General features: G+C 36.7%; 2 protein-coding genes across 7 annotated transcripts in view; one reads left to right on the plus strand and one right to left on the minus strand.

The window, feature by feature from the left end:
• Positions 1 to 240: 240 nt before the first annotated feature.
• On the plus strand, positions 241 to 4,012 carry LOC127977173 (ras-related and estrogen-regulated growth inhibitor-like protein). Of its 2 annotated transcripts, none has more exons than XM_052581890.1 (4): positions 241 to 429; positions 561 to 614; positions 709 to 785; positions 1,653 to 4,012. In XM_052581890.1, the coding sequence occupies exons 1-4, from the start codon at positions 357 to 359 to the stop codon at positions 2,079 to 2,081; spliced, it is 633 nt and encodes a 210-aa protein (XP_052437850.1). In that variant the 5' UTR covers positions 241 to 356; the 3' UTR covers positions 2,082 to 4,012. The 2 variants fall into 2 exon arrangements, with proteins under 2 accessions (XP_052437850.1, XP_052437851.1); XM_052581891.1 differs by having other exon boundaries at positions 243 to 429; positions 1,656 to 4,012.
• The window catches only part of LOC127977169 (perilipin-1), a 39,184-nt gene continuing 23,167 nt past the window's right edge, over positions 3,516 to 19,532 (minus strand). For 3 of the 5 annotated variants that reach the window (XM_052581885.1, XM_052581884.1, XM_052581883.1), the window contains 3 exons: positions 17,189 to 17,379; positions 16,566 to 16,706; positions 3,516 to 4,990 (listed from right to left, as the gene is read on the minus strand). In XM_052581885.1, coding sequence (XP_052437845.1) covers positions 4,616 to 4,990; positions 16,566 to 16,706; positions 17,189 to 17,379 — 707 coding nt within the window. In that variant the 3' untranslated portion in view covers positions 3,516 to 4,615. The remainder of the gene's footprint in view (positions 4,991 to 16,565; positions 16,707 to 17,188; positions 17,380 to 19,532) is intronic. The other 2 variants (XR_008158140.1, XM_052581886.1) reach the window with 2 other exon arrangements.

Consider the following 19,532-nt stretch of genomic DNA (forward strand, 5'->3'; position numbering starts at 1 on the left):
GCCCTATTATTTTCAGTAGCCTACACACCACCTTGTGGTCTAAAACAGATTCAACGCATGAACAATCCATGTAAACAATGACAACAAATACAGTATTCACAGCTCTCTCTCTCTCTCTGCAAAGTATTTCAATTAAATGCCGTTTACTGACACATCGCTCTTTTATGTCTTTCAAGCCATCATCGGTCAAGCAACGTTTGTTGTGATTGCTTTAAATATCTGCTCGTGAATCTCAGCTTCGGGACGGGCACATCAGCGTCACTGGAGCGAGCACGTCAAATGAAGCCACGCCTACTCCTCAAAGTTGTTGACTGCGGCGGACACGCGCCAGATCACTTGCAGCATCTGTGAAGGACATGACCGGACTAAACGGACAGAGAATGGATGCAAACGTTGTGGTACTCGGCACAGACAATGTTGGAAAATCTGGTAAGTTTATTTTTTTAGGAAGTATTCCATGATATACATCCATGAAATGCATTTCTTTCTTCGGTCATCTTTTGTAACTTTAAAAACGTTTTGCCGTATAAGCAAACGCTCATAGGTTTTGTGTTTTCCAGCACTTATTGTCCGATTCCTGACTCGTAGATTCATCGGGGAATATGGGGATATTGGTATGTTGCCTTTTTACTGGTTGATTTACAAGTTTATAAGTTTTATTTTATATTTTTACATGTCATTATAAGTGATTCGCTGGTTTCTCTACAGAGTCCCTTTACACTCACAATGTTGTTGTCGATGGACGAGAGCAAACTTTGAATATATGGGATGCACCATATTCACAGGTGATTCAGTGTTTCAGAACCATGTTAACTTTCTATCAACTTTTTAACTTATCTTTTATATGCATGAGGTTCAATTTTTGGAAATTTTGATTTGTATGATATATTTTGATTTAGATGATTTATACATCACATGAAAGCTGAATAAATAAGATTTAAATTTCCGATGAATGGTTTGTTAGTAGGACAATATATGGCCAAGATACAACTATTAAAAAATCTGGAATCTGAGGGTACAAAAAACAAATATTGAGGAAATCCCCTTTAAAGTTGTGAATGACCAGAAAATGAAGTGTCCTAATAAAGCAATTAATATTACTAATCAAAAATTAAGTGTTATATTTACGATGGGAAATGTACAAAATATCTTCATGGAAAATGATGTTTACTTAATATCCTAATGATTTTTGGCATAAAAGAAAAATCAATAATTTTGACCCATACAGTGTATTTTGGGCTATTGCTACAAATTTACCCGTGCAACTTGTGACCGGTTTTGTGGTCCAGGGTAACACACACACACACACACACACACACACACGGTATATATATATATATATATATATATATATATATATATATATATATATATATATATATATATATATATATATGTATAAATGCTTAAAATTATGTGGTGGTCTTAACTGGTATCCCAGCCTTGTCAAGGTGGTCTGTTGTAATTTGTTAGGCTAGATAAACCATCTTTATATAAGCTTGTACAGGGTATAAGACCATCTTAAACCAGCAATGACCATCAAATCAGCTTAGGTGGTTTTTATGCAGTTTTTAGTTTTTATATGTAGAGAATAACAAATATTCTATGCACCATCTGAATGTTGAACGAATACCTAATGTTTGTCTTCTCAGCAGGACCTGTCTTCCGAGTCCTTGATGTATGAAAAGAGAGTCCAGTGGGCAGATGGCTTTGTGCTGGTCTACAGCGTCTGTGACCGAGCCAGTTTCAACGCGGTCTCCAGACTTATTCAAATAATCAAAACCAATAAAGACATTCTGGGCGTTGAGAAGATGCCCATAGTTATTGTGGGAAACAAGAGGGACCTGGACCACCGTCGTACAGTCCTCAGCGAAGAGGGCAGTATTCTTGCTCTCTCTGCAGACTGTCAGTTTTATGAGGTCTCCGCTGCTGAGAACTACCACAGTGTCCTCATGGTTTTCCATGGGCTGGTGCATCGCATCAGAGAGTCCAGGGTGTCTGTGAAAAAGTTAGCAGGCATCAAGGGCATTGTGAAGAGCATGTCTGCAGTGTTCACCCGCAGGCGGACAGATTCGCTGTGAAGCTAATGGGAGCTCTGGAAATAAAGCCTATGTGGTCTGATATGACCTATTTTAGATCCATTGAGAGGGATGAGCTGTTGCTGTGGCCTGCATGAGAGTCTGGGATCTCTCATGTGACTACAGCTGGATCTTCCGTGTGGGTAGCTAAGAGATTGCCCTAGTTTGTCTGCCAAGGCAATGGCTTCTATGAGAACATGTTGAGATCAGAGAGTTCTCAATAAAATGCGTAATATCAGTCATAAATGGAGTGAATATTCCATTTTTTGAGGATAAATATGTAATTTACCCTCCTTTTCTTACTTTAAAAGAAAAGATCAGCCTGAAATGAAAATTTGCTGAAACATTTCTCACCCTTAGGCCATCCCAAAAAAATGTAGATGAGTTTGTTTCTTCATCTGAGCAGATCTGGAGAAATGTATCATTTGCTCACCAGCAGATCCTCTGCAGTGAATGGGTGCTGTCGAAATGAGAGTCCAAACAGCTGATAAAAACATCATAATTTACAAGTGATCTACATCAACAAAGGTTTTGGACAGTTTTTGCTTCTAAACTCTATTTGATCTGTGAATATTTCTCTTGAATCAGATGAGATGACTTTTACATTGGAATAAACGTAGTTATGGATAGAGGACTCGTAGTCAAGTGGTTTGACATTACAATTACAAAATGTAATTTTATGGCTGCAGTCGTGTTGATTACTTGTGGATTATTGTGATGTTTTTAATCGCATTCTGACGGCACCCATTCACTGCAGAGGATCCACTGGAAAGCATTATGTTACAATTATGTAATGCAAAATTTCTCCAATTCTGTTCAGAATAAGAAAAAATCTCATCTTCATCTTGGCTGACCTGAGGGTGACTAACTTTTAAACACTTGTTACTTGTAAACAGGAAAGATGTCAGTGCTTCTGCAAAGACTCGTGAATGTTGGAAGAAGGTAAACACTGGTGATGACGGCCGTGGGAATCTTTCATGATTCGATGCTGGTGTGCTGTGGCCTAAATATAAAAGCTGACGCAAGACAACATTGTCTTATGCTACATTTATCAAATACAAAAGGCTCCAACAGTATCGGCTGCTATCATTCAAGGAGCTGTTATCAGCTCAAGGCCGTCTTGCAGTTCATTTACAATGTTTGATGATTGCGTCTGTGTGCATTCAGATAACAGCACAGAATGGGTTTTTTCCCAGCTTCTTTTCTGAGGCTGTTTAAGTGCTTTATGGAGAACATGTATTGGTTTCTAGACCACACTGTTAATAATTCTTGGGCTATAAAGCTAATAAATCAAAGAAACATTGTACAGTGCAATGTTACAATCAGTAAATTAATATGCTGTATTCGTATTGAATGCTTTGTTACACTAAAATCACGTTGTCAATGTTATCTATGATGAAAGTTTACAGGTAGTAGTTTAAACAAATGCAATGAATACATGGTGTACAGCTGTATTTATTTATCAACAATCTAAACAAAATGTATATATATTCATAGACTACAATCAGGCATTACAAGTATGCATGTAAACATTTGATTAGCTCTTTATGCTATAACTGAAGAGGCGTTTGGACAAATTAAGTTCAATGGTAATATTAATTCCATAAATAATTTAACTTAATAGTGAATAACCTTTGCTGTAATGACTTTCTGGTATTGTCTGTAATTGTCAATCTGGTATCTTTAAAGTGAACCAAAACAATCTGAGGACTTCACTCAAACATACAATAGGCAGAGACATGGCAAAAATCTGATTATGGAGTATTGAATTTATTCCTTTACTTAATGGGTTGGTTTTCTTTTTAGCCGAGTCACATCTGTGCAGTCGTGTAATGATCAATTCTCATTCCTCAAATCTGGGTTTTTCAAGGGACGTCTGACTGAAAAAGTGTATGATCACCAATTGCTGTGAATAAAAAAAATATCGAAAATTAGCACTGTGTCATTAATGATATTTGCACCACCTCCTCAATTATAGTTACTATTATATAATCAGTTACAAATAATGCAATATTTATTTAAATGTATTTATTTAAGTCTCACCACAATTTCTAAATCAGCATTTTCCCCCCCTTATTACACTAGTGATCAAAAGTTTGGGGTCAGTAAGGTTTTTATTTTTAGAATGAAATTATCAAAATAATTGTTTCAAATAAATGCTATTCTTTTGAACCTTCTATTCATTAGAGAATACTGAAAACAATGTATCACTGTTTCAATAAAAATATTAAGTAGCCCAAGTGTTTTCAACAGTATTAATAATAAGAGTTGTTTTTTGATTAGAAAATTATCTTAACTAAATTAATAACTGCTTTATTATTGGCAAGAAATGGAAAACAGCATCCAGAATCTCCCAATGTATAATTATATGTTGATCACTGACTGTTGAGTTTTGCATAGGTAGTGTTGACGTACACCACCGCCAGCACTTTAGAAATCATGACCCATGCCTGCTATGCTTAATGCTTTAAATGAATATGACAGACCTGCAGGATAAACAATGAAACCCATATCCCACTCTGACTATTCTACGATTCTCATTCTGTAGTAGGGGAGGCACTTCTGCTGTTTTCCCCTGTACTAATGTAAGAAGACGATGAGGAGGAGATCTGGGTGCAATCTGTCACACTCTCCCTCTTGGATACTTTCTTGTTACTGGCACCAAGAATTACTTTCTGCTGCATAGGAATCTGCTCCATGACCTTCTTCTTCAGCTGACGGGCCTCCTCTGATATCTCCTGGAGCTCTGTAACCTTAGGGGGCTGATTTTGAGAATTGCCAGCGGGACTGTGCATGTGGTCTTCTACACTAGTATCCAGCACCTGAGAGCTACTAACACATTCACATTCCTTTGATCCACCGTCTTCCGCCATTTGGGATCCTCCTTCTGGCTCGGAAGATCGCCTAGGAATCTGTTATGAAAGAAAACAAAGCCATTCTTTAGTTTTCCACATGTGAAGGCACTCAAAGGTAGCAGAAATGATGGAATTTGACATTCAAGCACCACTGTTCATTCACATGAATGTAAAAGTGTTAAAAACAAGAAAATGCCCCGGAACATCTAGTTTTCTTGATGTTCAGACAACTATACAAAGACTTCAGAAATGAGGCATTAGAATATACTTAACTCTTTGATGCAGAGTTTTATTTAATTCCCACTCTCATAAACACTTTGGCTTGCAGAATATTTGCTTTGTTTTCGATGGCTAGGGCTAAATGTGGTTGACCCGTCTCTTTCACTAGTTTCAAACATCTTTTTTTTTTCTAACATACCAAATGTCCTCAAAAGCGGCATCAGGAAGGCACAAATCACACAACATCTCCCTGTATGTTGACAGATATCCAGCAGCTAGAGGGCAGAGTAACTTTGGTGCCAGACCTATTGGAGTCTCCTCATTTTGTCTAGCTATTTTATGGGATCCCAAACAGTCCCAGGCCAGGGGTTAATTAGGGAGAGATGAGTCTGTCTGTAGCCAATTACAGCTCTTTGTCACATTCCCTGACCTCTATTGCCTCTTTTTTTTAAACTACAGTGAAAGCTTAAGATCTACATCATTAAAGGGATAGTTTACCCGAAAAGGAAAATTCTGTCATCATTTATTCACCGCCATGTCTTTCTAAACTTGTATGTTCTCTCTAAACAGAGATTTTTTGAAATAATTTTATTTTCCAATGATTTGGACCCCATAGCCTTTAGTGGACAAACACAATTGCAAAATATATGATTTTATTTTCCAAAGAAGAAGGAAAGACAAAAGGTTTGGGACAATGTGAGGGTAAGTGATGACAGAATTTTCATTTTTAGATGAATTATTGCATTAAAACTTCAGAACAACTAACTTGTGTAGAGATATATTGGAAAACAAAACACAAAAACAAAACATAAAAATAAAACACAAAAGCAAAACAACACAAAACTGAAATTAACTACAAAACTAAAAGAAAACACAAAGCAAGACAGAACTAAACAAACGTAACAAAAAACAAACAAAGCAATGCAAAAAAATAAATAAATAAATAATAATAATAATAATAACAAAAAAATAAATAAAAAAACAAACAACAACAGAAAAAAATTAAATAAAAACTAAACCATAGACTATCCAAAGATTTATTGCACAGTGCCTAAATGTGAAGGTTGTGGCACCGAAATTGAAAAAGAAAAGCCAAAGAAAGTTTCTGTGCAATTTTCCGTAGCCAGGCAGATCAGAGTGCCTTATCTACTTCTAAGAACATGAAGAAACGTGTGGCCTCTGCTCATAACTCTTAACACTGGAGTGATATCACAGATCTTCCAGACTTTCCACTCAGTTAAACTCACGCAGGTCCTTAAGGAACATGCAGACACAAGCAGCAACATATCTCTACCTCTCAACAAACAAACTCTTAGACAAAACAACCCAAATATTCATAGAATGATAAGATCATCTATGAGATGTGACTTAGTAGCACAGTCTAACCCAATTTAAAAAATGACATTATGTGTAAAGGTGCAAACATGTGCCCAAAATGTATTTTTAAACCAACTCTAAAGCAAAAAATGTATTGAGAGAGAGAGAGAGAGAGAGAGAGAGAGAGACTGAATCACTGAGGTAAGGGTAATTAAATGTAATTCATAAACATGAATGCATACAACTGCACTCTGTGTGCACTTACATCATTCAAATAGCTTCCATGCAGTTTGTTGTATCACAGACGTCATCTTCCAGCAGCTCTCGGGGTACCTTGTGTAATAATCAATATCTTCTGTACCCAATTGTGTCACTTCACATGTGTGATGTCTGTGCTAGCGGTCTGTGGCTAATTACAATTTCAGACCACGTTTCATAGAAACCACCAGTGGGATTTTTCTACTCATGGACATCTTCCAGTGAAACTCGCATGCTGTTTTTCAAGGAATTCAAGACCAATATGAAATAAGACAAATTGAGAACTTTGAATCATTCATTATATCATCTGGTATACACACTGCAATCAAGGACAGGTATCTAAAATAGCTTTTATTACATCTCAATGACTACTAAGTTAAAGAATCCACTTCACCTGGGACTAGGTATTCAGCATGTAATGAAAAACTAAACCTCTGCATGCTGGAATTAGTCCAGGTCTTTATGAACCTGTAAATCCTAATGAGTGTTACTAAATAACTGAAGAATTGTTATAGGGTATTTATAGCAATGACACATGGACAAGCGTTAAAGGGATAATTCAACCAAAAATGAAAATTGGATGTTTATCTCCTTACCATACACCGGCTGTTGAGAACAAGCTCAGGACAGTTCTGACATTGGAACTGTCGGAACTGTGAATGAATGAGGAACGAGGTGAATCAGAAGTAAAAAATTACATAAATACTGTTCAGTTTCTTGCACAGACCAATCGTTTTGTGTCGTCACACATCAATGTATTGTATTGTCATAAGCCAAAGGGTTTAATTTGGTTTTGTTTGTGTATTTTTTATTTTTTATTTTTTACTCTAAAACTGGGATTCATAACTTCCATTATATGACTGACAGGCTGCAACGGTTTGAGTTAAAAATATTTGTTTGTGTGAAGAAACAAAGTCACCGACATCTTGGATACCCTCGGGTAAGCAGATAAACATCAAAATTTCATTTTTGGGTGAACTATCCCTTTAACTCAAACTATTTACTGCAATAATTCACATATGAATGATAAAGAATGAGAATTTAATGCCATGAGAGTTTTAAGGCTGAATTAATTTTCAGTTTAGTAAGAGGATTTCAGTTAGATCTGACCCTTTCATTCTGTAAGAATAAAGCTGCTTATTTTTGCTCTTGTGCTGACAAATACATACAAAATATGTCAAAATATCCACCTTGGAAATTATGCTCGAAAAAACTGTCAGTTATTTCTTAAGTGAAAGTAAACAGTTGAGGAAAAAAACTGGATGTGTATTATATTGGATGCGTTCATCGTCTCTTAAAGTGACCGCGCCTAATTTAGCTACTGGCTGCTGTAATGTTAATCCAAGAAAATAAAAGAAAGTCACTCACTGCTCTTGACTGAATTACTTTGTAGTTTTAACAGTCAAACAAAAAATTATTCAGACACCATATATATTTTTTGATATTTAGCAAAACTGTAATAATGTGAGAAATGTTGAAGGTGTCTGAATAAATGTAGGTTTGATTGTATATTTCATTTTTACATTGAAGACTATCCAGTGCTATTTTACATTTAATTATTTGGTTTCTGTACCTTGACACCTAAAAACTTGAAAAAAAAAAAAAACTTAAACATTGTGTAAATAGCACAAATAAATAAAAATAAATGAACATACAAATTAAAAAATTTCAAACAGGGGCCACTTTTTCAAGCACTTTGTGATGCATTTTGGAAACAGGAGATGAGCCCCTTTTCTAATGCACCAACTAGCTTGATAAAACCCCTTTTCAAAGTCTTATTGTTTGTCAATTTTATTTGTATACAACGCAAAGATGTTGTACCAGCTAAGAAGATCAGCACTTTTAGATTTTCAGCTCCATATCTGGTGTGACCATAAGTATTGGAACTGTTGCCTCACAGGTCTTTCTAAGTGTTCATCTGTGTCCTGTTACATTAATTCTTCAGATATTAAAAGCAAGGAATGTGTCTTATCAGTTATATCCATTGCTTCTGCATTCTAAGTCTTGCATTCGATGATGACACACACAAACCAGGATGAAGATGAGGAAGCTGATTCTGAAAGAAAATTGTAATACAAGCAATTTGGATACTAAAATAAAATAGGAAGTCAATTACAACTAAACAAAGGGCATGGAGAAATCAAGAGTTTGGAAACTACTGGCGACATCAGCAAACAATGACGGCCTGATCAGCTGAGAAAAACAACAGCAGTTGATGACAGACAAATCATAAGAGTTAAAATAAATACACCCTAAAATACATGTCTGTAAAATCACCAACAACCTCCAGAAAGCTGGGCTGATGCTCTGTCAATCTACAGTCCGCAGGTAAATTTGACACAGACTTACAGAAGCTAAACAGCAAGATGCAAAGCTCTGATCAGGACCAAAAATAGAAAGGCAAGATTCTTCACAAATGTGAGTTGATGGACCAATGGTACAAAGATTAACCTTAATCTAAGTGACTGGAAAGCAAAAGTGTGGAGAAAAAGGGAACATGGACATGCATGGCTGTCTCTAGATTAAGACCTCTTCATTTTACTGATGACTTCATGTATGAGGGCAGTAGCAGAATGAATTTGGAAGGGTACAAAGTCGTCTTGGCTACCGATATTCAAGAAAATGAAAACTCATTAGAAAGCACTTCATATTTGGATCAGGACAATGACCCAAAATACCCCGTCAGTTCAGTCAAGGACTTTATGAGGGCAAAGAAATGTAAAGTCTTAGCATGCCAAAATCAATCTCCAGATTTAAATCTGATTGAACATTAATTTATCCAGCTGAAGAAGAGACTAAAGACAGAAACTCCCCAAAACAAGCAACAAGCACAGCAGAGAAAGCAATTCTGTCTTTACTGTTCCAATACTTTAACCTGCCGTTACACACACACAAACACACACACACACAGGTGCATGTCAAGGAATTAGAATATCATGGAAAAATTTTTTTTTTTTTTTGAAGTAGATTGTCCAGAAGACAATCATTGACACAGTGGCAACCCCAGAAAATTTTAACAGGGGTGGCCAGATGAGGCCACAGTAAATTTTGGGGTGGCACATTAAATTAAAGAAAAAAAAAAAAAAAGGGTTTGCAATATAGACAAAATTTATATTTCTGTGATTTTATCGATAAAGATAATTAGACTATTTTGCTGAGTGTTATTGTGCTGATATCTTATTTCTAATTGTGCTGACAGCTGACTCCTGATTTTTTTTATTTTTACCCTTACACCATTGTTTCTAAAAGTGTGCACCATCTTTTAGGTCAAATACTTGCATTTGTGCTGTTACCTAGCAAATGCAATCAGAATCAACAAAATTGATCTTTGCAATGCAGAGAATACAGAAGCTGCATCTGCAGTGCCATTTAGATGTTTTTACACACTGTTTAATGCAGCTACGTGGAACATGGAATACTTTAACCTGTCGTTACAAATGAATAAATAATGTTTTGATATTTTAAAGATAAAACATTGAAAACTGATGTTTGAAATTATTTGTAATATGAAAAGGTACCTAAAATGTGAAATTAAAACCGCCAATAGGGGGCAGCGAGTCACTGTTAATAAGTGATTCATTGCGATTGAACCGAATCATTTAAACAGTTGATTCATGCAGGAACGAAACACTTTAATGTTGCTCAGAGATGCAAATCTGTGGTGGCAGCGGGTGCTGCACGTTTTTTTTTTTTTTTTTTTTTTACTTCTTAATCTATTGTGAATTTAAAAATTATAGAATTAAATTTAAAAAATACAGTACCCACTGCAAATCATCCTAGGGGGTGGCCAGAGTTTATACAGGGGTGGCCGTGGTGGTGGTGACCCCTTGGGGGTACCCCTGACACCCTGCACAAGGAGGGTAAGCCACAAACATTAAATGCCAAAGAAGCTGGCTGTTTATAGAGTGCTGTATCCAAGCATTTTAACAGAGAGTTGAGTTGAAGGGAAAAGTGTGGAAGAAAAAGATACACAATCAACTGAGAGAACAGCAGCCTTATGAGGATTGTCAACCAAAATTCATTCAAAAATTTGAGTGGACTTCACAAGGAATGGACTGAGGCTGGGGTCAAGGCAGATGGCTCAAGGAATTTGGCTACAGTTGTCATATTCCTCTTGTTAAGCCACCACAGAACCATAGACAACGTCAGAGGCGTCTTAACTGGGCTAAGGAGAAGAAGAACTGGACTGTTGCCCAGTGGTCCAAAGTCCTCTTTTCAGATGAGAGCAAGTTTTGTATTTCATTTGGAAACCAAGGTCCTAGAGTATGGAGGGAGGGGGGAGAAGCTCATAGCCCAAGTTGCTTGAAGTCCAGGGTTAAGATTTCACAGTCTGTGATGTTGGTCCATTGTTTTTTTTTTTTTTTTTTTTTTTTTGAAAAACAAGTAACTGCATCCGTTTACCAAGAAATTTTGGAGGACTTCATGCTTCCTTCTGATGACCAGCTTTTTGAAGATACTGATTTCATTTTCCAGCAGGATTGCCACACTGCCAAAAGCACCAAGAGTTGGTTAAATGACCATGGTGTTGGTGTGCTTGACTGGCCAGCAAACTCACCAGACCTGAACCCCAGAGAGAATCTATGGGGTATTGTCAAGAGGAAAAATGAGAAACAAGAGACCAAAAAATGCAGATGAGCTGAAGGCCACTGTCAAAGAAACCTGTGCTTCCACACCACCTCAGCAGTCCCACAAACTGAACACCTCCATGCCACGCTGAATTGAGGCAGTAATTGAAGCAAAGGAGCCCCTGCCAAGTATTGAGTACATGTACAATAAATTAACATACTTTCCAGAAGGCCAACAATTCACTAAAAGACATTGCCACAGTTCTTCTCGATTTAGTCTGTCTCAGTTTGTTCTATTTCATCATGTCATTCCAGACTGACTGATGATGATGATGAGATCAGATCTCTGTGTAAAGCACTGGCTGCTGTCAGACTCCTTGTGCAAACAAAAATCTCACTGGACTATTACAATGAATGGAAAAAATAATGTTTGGAACTTTTTTTGTTGGTGAAAATACTATTGGCCTTTTGCACAGTACATATATATATATATATATATATATATATATATATATATATATATATATATATATATATATATATATATATATATATATATATATATATATATATATATATATATATATATATATATATATGTGAACAGATATTAGCATTTTTTTATTATATATATTAATTTGGTGGGCTTGGTAAATTGAGTTCTAATTCAACAATGCTAATATCTGTTCAATAAGCTTACTCTGATACATTCAAAGAATGGTGGCTATTGCAGAAAACTGACAAAAAAGACTAGCATGTTATAAAATCTAAAATATCTTGATCAATAACCCATACACCAGTCCAAATACCACAGGGAGTCTGATAATAAGTACAGTGATTTACAAAGTCAGAATAGTGTGCCCTCAGTGGGCAAACTACTGTATGCCAATCTATTATTGACTTTCACAAGTGCAAAAAGATCTGCAGGGGGCTGGAATGTGTGAACTAAAAGCTCAGTGTTTAAATGGACATTTTTGCTTAATAAAGAAATACCAAAATAAGTGATTTAACTGTTAAAAAATTCCAGTTATCCAATATCCTAGTGCCTTATCTAAGCAGTGAAGCGTGAAAAGGCAACTTGTTGATCTGACTCTCAAATATTTTTCTAAACATGTCCCTTCTGGATCTGCACTTACACTTACTACATTTATTTGATATAAATGCTCAATATGCTTTTTGTGGAAACCATGATACATTTTTCAGTGTGTCCTTGCTGAATGAAAGTGTAAATTTATTTAAAAAAAATACTTAAAATTAATTAAAACAATTAAAAAAAAAAAACTGATTCTATTACTCCAGTTTAAAAACTAAAACTAACAGCTGTTTAAACCAGACAGGAACAGTTATCTTCTCATCCGACGGCAAAAATACTATAGATGATAATATAGATGAGCTCCACCTCATCTGTTTTTGATTAAACCCTCATGTGGGCGTCTCCTTTTCACACAACACTTTGCAAATGGCTAGAAAACATGTCTGCACACGTGTTTGTGCTGTGCCATGTGCCCTGGTTTCTGCTTGACAATAAACAATACAAGCAGGATTAACATGATTTTGAATTAAATTGCATCCAATTGCTTCTGTTGAAACTGACTATAGAAGAGGCCTTTCATGGGCAGCACTGATGTGTGTTGTGACAGGTTTCTGAAGTGTCTACAGTGCAAGTGAGGTAATGAGGACTTTTACAGGACACAACAGGGTCAGACAACCACTCTGCCTAGCAACAGTCACAGACTGAGGACCGCTGTGCTTCATCACTATACCCATGTCAGGATAACTACCAGAGGTCTTTTTACTTCTTACAGAGGTCTTCTTATCTTCTGAATGTTCTTTCACGACAAGCACCTGTAAATTTTCATACACATCAGACATGTCTGACAGATTTTGATAAATGAATGGATCATTTTGCATGTGATGACTCACCCAATGAATGTTTAGAAGTTTTGAGGAGTTTGACAATTTCAATGAGAATCAATTTATCAGTTTGGATCAGCAAGCCATGCAAATTTTGTAACTGTGAAAATTGCAGAATTTCTTTCTACAATTTTTTCAATTTATCAAAAATACACATGCAAAAATACTCATGCAATTCTCTTAAGATTAGATTAGATTAAACTTTATTGCCATTGCACATGTAAGGTACAGGGCAACAAAATGCAGTTAGCATCTAACCAGAAGTGCAATAAGCAGTAAGTACAGAATATACAAGGTCTACAATATGTTACAATATGTTAAATCAACAAGAAATCGAACCTGAGGTGAACAAGAAACAAACTGTTTAGAACTTATTGTTTTGAGAAAATACTTTCACTCAAGAATTAAACCAAAGAGATTGAAGGGAAAAAAAAATCAAGATGCTATAACGTAGTTGTGAAGAAAGGTCACAATTTATTTAAACAATTCAATGTTGCCCTCAGTCTAGACAGAATCTATAATGGAAATATCCCCTGATATGCAGAGCTGGGTGTGTGATCACAGCAGGGCTGGGTGATGAGTTTGAGGTGTGTGTGTTTGTTTGTGTTGAACGGAGTCTATGTACATGTGCAGAGTCCACGTGAACTGGTTTCCAGGCAGTACAAACCACGTGAGGAGCCAAATCAAATCAAACCCAAGGATGACTGACTCACTCACCAGCCCATAATAAGAGAGGTCGTGCATTGCTGTCTCCCTGACTGTGCCATAGGACCCCAGGACAATCCTGACTCCACCCTTAGCCAGGTTGAAGCTGATTAGAAGGGTTTCTTTACATTAGTCACCACAGACCCATAGACCTTCAATAATTGCTGTCCTAATCTACTGACCAGCCTCGGCAGCATATCACTCTGCTAGAGAAAATATACTATGGGCCCTATCACACATTGCTGGTGCAATGCTTTTATAAGGAGCTCAAAATAAACTGTGCCATAGACCAACTCAAACCTGGTCTAAAGTCTGGCGCAATGTTTTTTCTTTGTTATTTAAAGAGCGTGTTAGTATAGGCGTACACGCTGTACAGGGATGCACAGCAGCACACAAACATGCCAAATATTAAAAATTAAAGGATTGCAATGCATAATAATTTTTTGTAGGCTAATTAAATATATGTATATAAATGCCTGCATGTCATAATGGATAGTCATCACATGTATCAGAATTAGGCTATCTATTTGCTCGCACACGAGCAGCTCGCTCATCTCGAAGATGCGTTCTGTCTTTGCGCTTGCCAAATTCTTGCGTGGAAATCCGTCATGGGAATGGGAATGGAAGATGAGACTCAGATTGGTTTATTGCATGTTACGCCCAAAAAACACCCATTACTCATTAAGAGAATAGGGACAACCCGTTTAGACCATGCGCCCGGATGCACCAACAGTTTTTCCATCGTTAAAATAGCAAAAGTGGATTTGGACATGGCCTGTGTGCACCTGCGCTGTGCGCTTTACACTTTGCGTTTAGATCGTTAAAATAGGGCCCTATATGTGTACTGTATGAGTGTATTAGGAAGATTAAACAAAGAAACAATCCTCAGTTTTCCTTGTGCTTATATGGAGGTCTTTGTACATACAGAATGGTTTCTTGCCAGGACTGCTAGCAAGTGTTGCATAATATTGCTTAAATCTCATATTTATGCAAATTTCACAGGCAAAAAAAGGACTATTGTCTATTGTGTATAGTGTAGTGATGTATAAAGCACAGCTCATACAGAAGACACATTCACACAAATCAGCTTTCTTTGGTCAACACAACGAATTTGAGTCAACAACTTGAACACAAATTTTCTAGCAAACTTTTGAAGAACAGCAATTTTTTTTTTTGGACCAAAATGTATTTTCGATGCTTCAACAAATTCTAACTGACCCTCTGATGTCACATGGACTATTTTGATGTTTTTATTTTCACAATAATGGACACGGGATGTCAACCTATAAATATAGCAATTGAAAGAACAGAAAGGAGGATTAAGAATCTCCAATGACAACTGGCAGTTCTACATTTGCTACAAGTGCCTGCACTTCAGGATATGTATATTCATCGCTGTTCATCATACTTGTGAAATAAGTTGACACAATGTTTACAGTAAGTTACACTGCATTTTAAATCATGGCGGGTGAGGGTGTTTTCGCCAGGGTGTCAAGCCAATCAATGTCTACTTACATCACGGTTAGTACCAGTTGTGCTGCTTAGATCCTGCTCTGGAGTAGGAGCTAATTTGTTTCTCGAAAAAGGCAGTCCGGTACTAAAATCACGCCTAGTTCCTGCGGTTGAAAATGCCCAAAAGTGGGTAGTTCCACAATTAGTTCTGGTACTATGAAGAAGTTCATGTGGTGCAAAAGGCCCTGTTGTACTGTTAGGAGTAATTGAATAACTTTCACTTTTCACTTTCATAACTCTGAATATTGGTTAACTTATACTGTCTTTTTACACAATGCGTATCGCGGTGTGTGAACATAACACCATGTCTGCATTTGTGATCTTAGAAACAACAAACAACACGCCTACTCTATACTGCTCTAAACTCGCATTTGAATCATCATTGGCAAATTGTTTAAATATAAAAAACATACTTACAGCTGTGAGTCAGAAACGCCAGACTGTCCTTGCAAAGTTTAGACTGCCCAAATTTATAAAAACAGTCATTGTGCCACAGACGCATTGGCTACTGTTTCAGGAAACAGTCCTCATCCTCCATTAAATGCACAGTACACATCTGAATATTTGGGATGTACTGTTCTGGAACAGTGTTGAAATACAACTTAACCACTGATTTTTTTAGTCATGTCCTTTTTTGGAAGGCCAAACAAAGTAGTTTTGCTTTTACAACAAAACACACAGCGACTCCACAACGTGGCAGTGGCGGCAACAAAGAGAATAAAAATTACACCTTTTTTCTTTTGATGAACATTTGGGTGGCGTTATGCAAATCTTCCCACATAGTGATGTAGAGATGTGGGGGCATGTTAGAACAAGCCATTTGGAGGTGGGGTGGGGGGTGTTGACCCTTAACTTTTTTAAAGAATATCTCTTTTGATTTGACACTTTAGTCTTTGCAACTTTACAGATCTTCTTTATGCACCAAGAGCTTTCCAAAAAGGAAGGAAAAATTGAAATTGCATCATATGACCCCTTTAAGAACTAACATGAAACCTAAAAGGCTAATTGTTTAATTGTTTTAATAAGTGATAATTACCACTTATATCAACTCAAACTATTGGCCTTTTAGGTTTCATGTTAGTTCATCGGTTACATCGGTCTTAAATTACCAGATTAGTGATGATGAAAAAAATCCCACTAACCTCTAGCTGCTCAAACTCATTACTGGTCATCACCTTCAGAGTATCGTGCTGTTGCGCATCTTTCAGAAACACTGCCACAGAGCTCGGCAGACCCAGTATTACACTTCCTATGGTCTTCACAGTCCTCAAGGTATATTTAACCTTAAAAAAGACAAAATCAACTCTTAGAAATTTCATATTTACTGTTTTAATTTTGTTTTTGTTACAGGCAATACGTTTTCCATACTCCTTAGCCTCCTCTTTTGTTGCACTTGAGGTCATTGGACCCCAGTTTGAAAATCCCTGGCTTGATCACTCCTTACAACTGTGTTTATAACTGCCGTTTTGACAATGTTTCTACAGCATGACACAAAGGTGAATGCACGTGTTGAGTCATGCCTTGAGTTAGGCTCTCTGTTTGGGTCTGCAGGCTTGGCAGGGTGTGGAATCACAGTAATTTGGTATACTAATTGAGCAAGAGGTATGCACAATGGTGGTTTCCAAAATTAAGGAGACATACAAGACTGTAGCCCTTCATTTTGTAAGGACTCTTAATAATTACATAATCTAACATTTCATGTGGCTGAAGCCACATTTGGTTCTTGGGGGGACAAACTAACACTTGAATGCTGCTTGCTACTTACCAGAGGACTCACGCCAGGGATCTGTGTGACCAGTTCCTGACCTTGACGTTTGGAGCGCTGGAGTTGTGCAGCTGTCTTCTCAAATGCCCGTCTGTAGATGGTGCCGGACAGTTCTCCCAGCCTGCTGAAGCTAGGCTTTGGGCCAGAAGTTCCAACATCAGGCCCCTGCTCTCCCACACTCCCATCATCCCCTGCAAAATAAACATCTTATGTGAGGACATAAACAGTGAAAGGGAGGACTTTTAACTGCTTTCATGCTCTCTTATAGTGGTCCAAACACTCATTTTATTCACTCACACTCTGTGACAAAAAGATGACTATGAAAGGGTCACAGAGTGGTTAAAGCTGCAGTCGGTAACTTTTGACGCTCTAGCGGTAAATAAACAGAACTGCTTTGCGTGTTGCGGAAGGACATTGTAGGACATCTTACCGCTCCCGGTAAGAAACAACCAATCAGAGCTGCGGTCCGTACCTTTTTTTAGTGTTCAAAGTATACAAAATGTATATTATAAGCGAGTACACCATGAATCCATTTTCCAAACCGTGTTTTTAGCCTGTCCTGAATCATTAGGGTACACCTATATTAAGTGTTTATATTCAGACTATTTTAGATTGCTTCGGGGGCACCGCGGCGGAGTAACCCAGTACCTTTTTGATTCTTCATAGACATAAACAGAGAGAAGTAGATCCGGCTACAATGTCCTTCTGCAAGACGCAAGCAGTTCTGTTTATTAACCGCTAGAGCGTCAAAAGTTACCGACTGCAGCTTTAAGATGACTTTATGCAAAGTAAAAAAAAATACATATAACAGTGAAGAAGTAAAAGATAACAAATGGAATAAACAGGCAATAATAGCATCTATTAATATAATATATTCACTTACTTTTTTACATATTTAGTCATTTGAAAACAGTATTCTTCTCTGTATGTGTGTCTAGCATTCAAAAGTTTGGGTTTAGTAAGATTTTTACAAATTTTTGAAAAGCCTCCTTTTTTCTCACCAAAGCTGCATTATTTGATCATTAAATTCAGTAAAAGCAGTAATATTGTGAATATTATTACAATTTAAAATAGCTACTAAAATTAAATAATGTGTCGTTTAATATTTTTGTTGAAACTGTGGTACATTTTTGGGGAATCTTTAATGACTAAAAAGAACAGTATTTATTTGTAACTCTATAAATGCATTTTTTATCAGATTAGATCATTGTATTAAAAGTATCCCTTTATTTTAAAACAATTTTAGAAAGATCAGAATGTTTAAGAAAGAAATACTTTTATTGACTAAGATGCATTAAAGGATATAATCTGGTTATATTGATTTTACTTATAAATATATACAATTTAATATTATATATATATATATATATTTCACATATTTTTCTATTACATGAAATAGTTTGTGCAGGCTTCACTGTGACAACATACCCATCTGTGACATGGCCCACTAACGTGCCAACTATAGCACTGGTTTCCTAAATAGTGGGAGGAAATGTATTCCTTCAGGCTAGGAAATGACAAAAACAAAAAAATATGGCAGAAATGAAGAAAGAGAGATTCTTAGAACTTTATCTTCAGGGCAGATTTATAAATTATCTCAATACAAAAGGGTAAAAAGAGAAGTTCCTCAGGAAGCACTTCCTCTCTGTGTATAAACCAAACAAACAGCATCCGATATAATAATGCCACACACTGACTACTAAGCTCAGGGCTACAGAGGCATTCGGGCCCTCTCGCTCAATATCCACCATTAAATGCAATCCAATTCAATTTACAAAGGCAGACAAAACACACACTAAACAGATTCTCTCTGCTGAATCTACCATAAAACATGGCCACAGAAAGACACAAGCATGAAAAAATGCTTTAACTGTATTTGTATAGAAATAACCAGCAGCGTGCTGCTTCTTTATGGCCACGTGAGGAAGGAATTATCCCATTCGACACACTTTCACACTCATAGATAAACAAAGGATAAAACAGAAAGAGCTGTCCACAGGACACTTTACTTTTATGTTTCTAAGGAATCAAAGGCAGGGGCGTAGAATTTAGTAGGGACGCTAGGGACGTGTCCCTACCAATATCCAATGACCACTGATTTGTCCCTTGCAATAATTTAGATTTTTTAAATATATATATTTATATAAAACAAATTTTATATATAAATTAAAATATATTTATATATAAAACCACTCTTACAAGAGCGTTCTGTGAAAAAAAGCGCAATTCCTGGTACACAACAATTGGTGATCTCGTAGAAGTCCCGCCTCGCGAACCCACATCGCTAATCCGATTGGCTGTGCTTTTTCTTTCTAACTTGTGAGAGGCTGTAGCTTAATTCGGT

This window comes from Carassius gibelio, chromosome B18, assembly GCF_023724105.1.
Source record: "Carassius gibelio isolate Cgi1373 ecotype wild population from Czech Republic chromosome B18, carGib1.2-hapl.c, whole genome shotgun sequence".
Classification (NCBI taxonomy): Eukaryota; Metazoa; Chordata; class Actinopteri; order Cypriniformes; family Cyprinidae; genus Carassius; species Carassius gibelio.

Bases quoted from the DNA above. Each gene is read 5' to 3' on its own strand.
- LOC127977173 (XM_052581890.1), top strand. From the start codon at position 357: ATGACCGGACTAAACGGACAGAGAATGGATGCAAACGTTGTGGTACTC. The intron at 615-708 runs GTATGTTGCCTT...GTTTCTCTACAG, and splicing joins CGGGGAATATGGGGATATTG to AGTCCCTTTACACTCACAAT. The intron at 786-1,652 runs GTGATTCAGTGT...TTGTCTTCTCAG, and splicing joins GGGATGCACCATATTCACAG to CAGGACCTGTCTTCCGAGTC.